Source organism: Etheostoma spectabile, chromosome 14 (assembly GCF_008692095.1).
Source record: "Etheostoma spectabile isolate EspeVRDwgs_2016 chromosome 14, UIUC_Espe_1.0, whole genome shotgun sequence".
Taxonomy (NCBI): Eukaryota; Metazoa; Chordata; class Actinopteri; order Perciformes; family Percidae; genus Etheostoma; species Etheostoma spectabile.
Window position 1 is genome coordinate 21,178,804 of NC_045746.1, and position 6,139 is coordinate 21,184,942.

The window sequence follows — 6,139 nt, forward strand, 5'->3', positions numbered from 1 at the left end:
ACACACACACATATGGACCTAACATATTTCAAAAAATGCAAGTAAAAACGGATTTGTGTGGCAGGGTGGCCAAATGATACTTAAGTACACACCTTGGGACTGCACAGCTCAACTCTATCTGAATGTTGGGACCATTTATTTGTGATCTTCCATTGGCAATTGTGTGGATAGTTCCTTTTTTTGGTACCACATCTGTCGATGTTCCAAGTGAGATGAACCATTTTCAAATAGCCAAACTACTGTTGTTTGTTTTATTGACTTGATCCAAGTTTAATAAAATGGCAGCCTCCTAAACCACTTCATGGTCACTAGGGCAGATGTTCTGTTGTTTGGTTGCAGCGAGAGCGGAGCGTTGCCATTAAAGATGACATCACAGCAGTTTTACACGCCAACACTGTGATGGTCAGCTAAGAGTGCATTGGCAGGGTATTATCTACAGGGGAAAAGGAAATCTAGAAATCCACCTGGTACCAAAAATGAGTCGAGTATGAGTCGAGTTGAGCCGAACCATGCAGTGAAAATGAGGCATTACTTACTTCACATCACTGAAGCTGTGGTAGTGTTGCCTCTGCTGTAAGAGAAAGCTTGAGGTTTGATATCACAACTTCCTACACTCTCAAAAGTTGTGTGTATAAGTTAAAGTGACTTTTTGGTCAAAGATAAAGGACTGCCAATCAGGGGTGATTTGACACCATGGAGTATTAATATGTGCTTCTGATCACATCTGACAGCATCACTTCCCACTGCTAGACATAATATCAGATAATCGCCATTGCGCAAGTGATAATTATGCTAATTATGGCTTTTCCACCAAAGCGCACAGGAATTAGAACAAACTTGAGATAAATTACTGAAACCCACTGATGTTTTCTTACGCAGATGTGCCACTTTGTCAAATGTGCTATAAGCACTCTAATTGGAATAAATCCTTTTGGGCTGTGTTTTGTTTATCTTTCCAATTCAAGTCTTGTCCCACTGGTAAATTATATGAGAACATGTTTTGTTGTAACCAAAAGCTACTGAAGGTTATTGTGGAATTCACCATAAATATACTGTGCACTGCACTGATTTATATTTATCTTACATTTAGCAACCAGCACCACAAATGAAACGGTGCTCCCTAAGAGGTACAAGTCACTACTATAATCATTTTAAATCCTTAGACACTGCCATGGTGTAAGTTTAGAAATTGCTCACTGTATTGTAACGGATCCAACATTAGGTCAAAGGACCACCAGGAGCATTTGGAGTGGCCAAAGCAGAGTCAGCAAAAGTGTTAGTTTTCATTTTACTATGGATTCTGGCACATTGAGAGAAAGTATCAGGATGTATTTTTTTTTCTGGACTTACAGGGCTGCACAGACAGTTGTGTCATAATCACATCTGAGAGCCCAAACCTGCATTGGGCCCTAGACCGCTGTATTCAAACGGCGGTCTGAGGTCTGATGCTGCCTGACATGACAAAGATGTCCGGGGTTTTCCCAAAACGCAGTATGTCTGTAACTGGGCTTTAAGTCATACATTGTCAAACTCATTGGAGTAAAGTGTGTTTTTCTTCTTCAGATTGCGGGTAAACACATAGAGATTTTCTCTACATACAGAGAAGTACTAGACAAACAGTATTTATCGTCACTACATCAGCAGCTGCTGTAGGTGTCAATTATGAGTACCAAACATATGTTCCCTACGCTGGTGCAGAGAGTGTAATTCTCCGTGAGAAATGTGATTATTTGCCGCTGATTTGACAGCCAAGAGACCTGTGGTTAGAGTCAGACTTGTGTTTATCATGGGCTGTCTAGTCCGACCCCTCGGGGTGCTGAGCACACACGAGAGGCTGCAGAGCATCTTTGCGGCTCGTCCGCTCGCTATCTACTGCACTGCACAACTGTTGTCATCTGCTCTGATCAAAAGAATGGTGCGTGTGTGTGTGTGTGTGTGTGTGTGTGTGCATTTGTCTTTTCCCAGTCTGTGAACTCATCTGGCTTTTCCCGCAGATCACCCCATTGGTTAGCTTTTTTGGCTGTCCAAAATAACTTTTTTAGCTGATTATACGCTATCCACTGCCAGTCCAAATTACAGCTCTGCGCTAAGATGGCCCCCGAACAGCCACAGAAAGCGGCGCGGTGAGCGAATGAGCACGATGCGAGCATGGCGACGACGACAATCAAGGCCAGCAAAACTCCCAGCTGCTCGGCTTCCTCGAGCAAACCCTGATGAGCAACAACACATCCTTTTGTAAATCACCGATTGACGTTTTCACAAATTATCATCACTTGTCGTTGTAGAAATGGTAGACTTTTCCTCTGATTCAAATATAAGCCAAGCCCTTTTACACCAGGCTTCGATCAGCAAATTTCAATAGTCTTCGTTTTCTATTGGCTGCGTGTGTTCTGCTTGAAGTGATGTGTTTTTGCCCTTCAGTTTTAATGGGAAGAACTAAAGACTGCACAGGTTGCATTAGAGAACACACAATACATACAATAATAGTTCTGACACCTTCAGCTAAGCCCTTCTCCTGATTGAGATTCTAGTCCCTATGCTCTGGCGTTATTCTTGGCAAAAACATAATGGCGGTTCTAGGGGGTGGCCAGTGCCCCCGTAATATTAAGACGGTTGCAAATATGTTCAGACATTTTTACCCCACTATTATCCCCACAAAGAGGACTGTTTTTTTTTGTTTAATGTGTATTTTTTCTACTGTAATTCCTCTGTAGATCCAAACCTATGGAGGGTTGGTGGTAAGTTAACTCTTGCCTGCTCGATATGCGGTGTTTGGTACCCCTAAAAACACATGTTTTTAGGGGTCCTCCGTTTGAATTGGTCTAGGACTGCCACTGCAAAAACAAGCACAAAAACAATGCTGCTGATAACATATAAAAGAACATTAAGTACAAATAAAAGTAACTGCACAGCAATTGGCAAGATACACAAAGATATACAAAGATTGAAGGACAAATGGGCAAACTGCTTGTGTATTAGCTTCAAGGCTTTTAACTATTTTATGTTAATAAATGTCAATTACATTTAAGCCATTGCCAAATTAGTTGAAAGCTAATGCTCCACACAACCTGTATTTTTGTCAGTAAAAAGTCCATCATGCTTTTTTAATCCTCCATGTCTTTTTGGCTACTAGCAACTGGGTGAAGGAGGGGTGGGGGCGGTGCGCGATCACCAAACACTTGCGTCACGTGAACGACAGTGTTGTCATTACTTAGAATTCGTCATGGGGGAGACAGAAACTACACACTGTAGCATCACAGTAAAATCCGAGCAGAGGTAACTGTTAAAGATGCCAGTGACTAGATTAATGGAGGTGTATGAGAAATATCCACTAAAAAAAGATATTATTCATGTACAGACAAGCACAATGAAACCTTCCCCCTGTGGTGAATGCATAGTAATCTGTCATCCCTAACAGTGTACCTGAGACACTACTGACATACACAGTAGCTGTGGCCGATGATGAATCCCCTCAATTATTCAGTCTGTGAAAATGGCGTTTGTTTTTCATGTTTTTTTTACTCTGTTGCTAATGGCACAGCGGCAGCCTGTGTGTCTTACCATCTGTTTCCAGGCTATTTCTAATGACCTCCACTAAGCTGTTGCCAGACTCTCACATTACCACCTTAATGTTCCGGTTTCCTCTTTGGAAGATTAGTGCGCTGGTGTCAATATTCCCAGCGGAAACCTTCCATCTCATAGATTTAGTTGCATTACTGAAAGGCCATGCAGGAATATGCTGCGGCTGTCCTCATCCTGTCGGCTCGCTAGTGGCCGCAGTCTGCTGTCGGGAGAGCTCAGTGCACACACAACATGACCACCAGCTTTCAGTGAGATCTGCTGGACAAACTGGCAGCGTTACAACAACTCATCCTGCTGGCATTGCCATAGCTATGGCGCGTGTTTGCTGCACAAGGGAGTGTCCTTTCTGAATCCCCTAAATATGACTTGTGGCCACACCACTTCAAATCCCAAGCTGCAAGGCAACGTTCACACACGTGCGCACACTCTCAGGCGTATACCAACAGTGGACCCTAACAGCGATGGAAACTAGTTTTTTTTTTTTTTTTTTCTGGCAGACAAATCAAAAGAACGTTAAATGGCCAACAAATGGCTGAATTTCACAATAATTCCGTGATTTTAATCTTCCTCCAAAAAGCCTCAAACACAGTGGCTGTAGGGTGTGGTGGGATTGACCCAATTAGACCTCAAGAAATCTGACAAAGCCATAACTCAACCTCAAGACTTAAGAGCCTTGGGTGCTCAGTTATGTGTGTGTGTGAGATACTTAAGTCCAACTAGGCTATTTTACTGTGTTGCTGCAGGGTTCGACCTGATGGAGTACTTCAGTGTGAGAGATATTCTGGGAACCAGAGTTGATGAAGGCCAAAGTTCTTACGTTCGCCTTGGCACCATGCCCGTTGTGCAGCAAACAGAGTAAGTGACCACCCTACTGCTAACAATCAGCTGTACATTTTGGAAAGTTGGGACTTGAAGTTATGGCCAGAGAAACCTGTTCCGCAGTGGTTCCCAAACTGTTTAACGTGTAAGACCCCTAAACCAAAACAAATTACACCACAGACCCCCATTTGGTGAGATTTCATCCCAGGGTCCCCCATCTGATTGTCTTTTTAGCTTATAGACGTTTTATTTCAGAAAGTGAATGACATTGCATGCATTAAACCCATGACCAAAATAGTTAAACATTCTGCCATTGTGTTACTTATTGATGGAATTATAGTACACAACAAGTGATTCCCCTCTTTGCTCCACTTTGGTAACCACTGTGTTGGGGAACCCACGGCACCAATTTTACTGTTGAACCCCTACTGAAAATATGTAAAGTGTATAACACACAAAAGACTGTTTTCATGCATTTCCTGCCAAGTTTAATTAACTCAAAATGAATGAAAAATTGTCAAATTATCAGCATGTCTATTAAAATGTAATACTGTATGCAAATGTTTTGATTATAATACAAAAAATGCAATCAGCTGTCTGCAATCTGTCACTCTGCCTCGGAGAGATGGAACTGTAGACAGATAAAGCGGTTTTAGGTGTTTGTGCTTAAAAGTATAAATTGTGACTCTGGGTTCATGAAATAAGTAAAATAAATGGTTTATGTCAGCGATAAAAACACGCTTTTTACCCTATAGAGACGTGTTTCCTCAAGGGTTGCCAGACGAATATGCCTTCGTGACGACATTCAAATTCAGGAAAACCTCAAGACGTGAAGATTGGTACCTCTGGCAGGTTTTTGACAAATATGGAATCCCACAGGTGGGTCACCCCAATGTAAATACTAATAAATGTGACTATTACTGTGTTTTTGGATTTGGCCGATTACAAGGCCAACTTAGAATAGGCGCAGTTCATTGACTATTCAGATCCTTTTTAAATTCATTATTATCATTAACCAATTTAATTAAATCCACACTCTGGATCATGGATTTCAAATAGAATGTCACTTAAAATATAAGTATACTCTAAGTTATACCACAATTCTTCATGTTAAAGCAAAGACTTGAGATTTCTAAACTTTCTACCTTAAATCAGCTTGATTTTTTACTTTCCTCCACAGAAAACTAGCTTTTCTGATCTCTGTAGTTCTCACAATCTTGACTTGAACTTGACAAGGGATGGAATTACTCAGATCTTTTACTGAAGTACAACCATTAATAGCACAATGCAGGGCTGTAGTCAAAACCATCGGAATCGAGTCCAAGTCAAGACCAAGTCCAGAGGCAGTTGAGACCCAGATCGAGTCAATCGCAAATCGAGTCTTGTTCAAGACCACAATAGACAATATTGTTTTTTCAATGCAGTCCTATAATATAGTTATTAAGGAGTGAGGATGGATCTGTAAACAAAAATGATCTATCTTCAAACATAAAACTAAAAAATGCATAGAATTCAGGCAACTTTGTGTACAACTGATCCTGAATCAGCAGCCAGGGACGACTTGAACTTGACCTGTTCTCAATCGCCAAGTGTCCAAGACAATTCCAAGTCCAACAAGGCACAGGACGAAGACAAGTGAAGACTTCAAAATAGTGTACTCGAGTCCGGAATCAAGTACTACAGCCCTGCCACAATGTATTAAAATATGCTTTAGATTAGATTAGATTAGATTAGATTA

General features: G+C 41.3%; 1 protein-coding gene across 3 annotated transcripts in view; it reads left to right on the forward strand.

The window, feature by feature from the left end:
- col22a1 (collagen, type XXII, alpha 1) overlaps positions 1-6,139 on the forward strand; it is a 99,729-nt gene that overhangs the window by 17,270 nt on the left and 76,320 nt on the right. For all 3 annotated transcript variants that reach the window (XM_032534839.1, XM_032534840.1, XM_032534841.1), the window contains exons 5-6: positions 4,326-4,437; positions 5,157-5,280. In XM_032534839.1, coding sequence (XP_032390730.1) covers positions 4,326-4,437; positions 5,157-5,280 — 236 coding nt within the window. The remainder of the gene's footprint in view (positions 1-4,325; positions 4,438-5,156; positions 5,281-6,139) is intronic.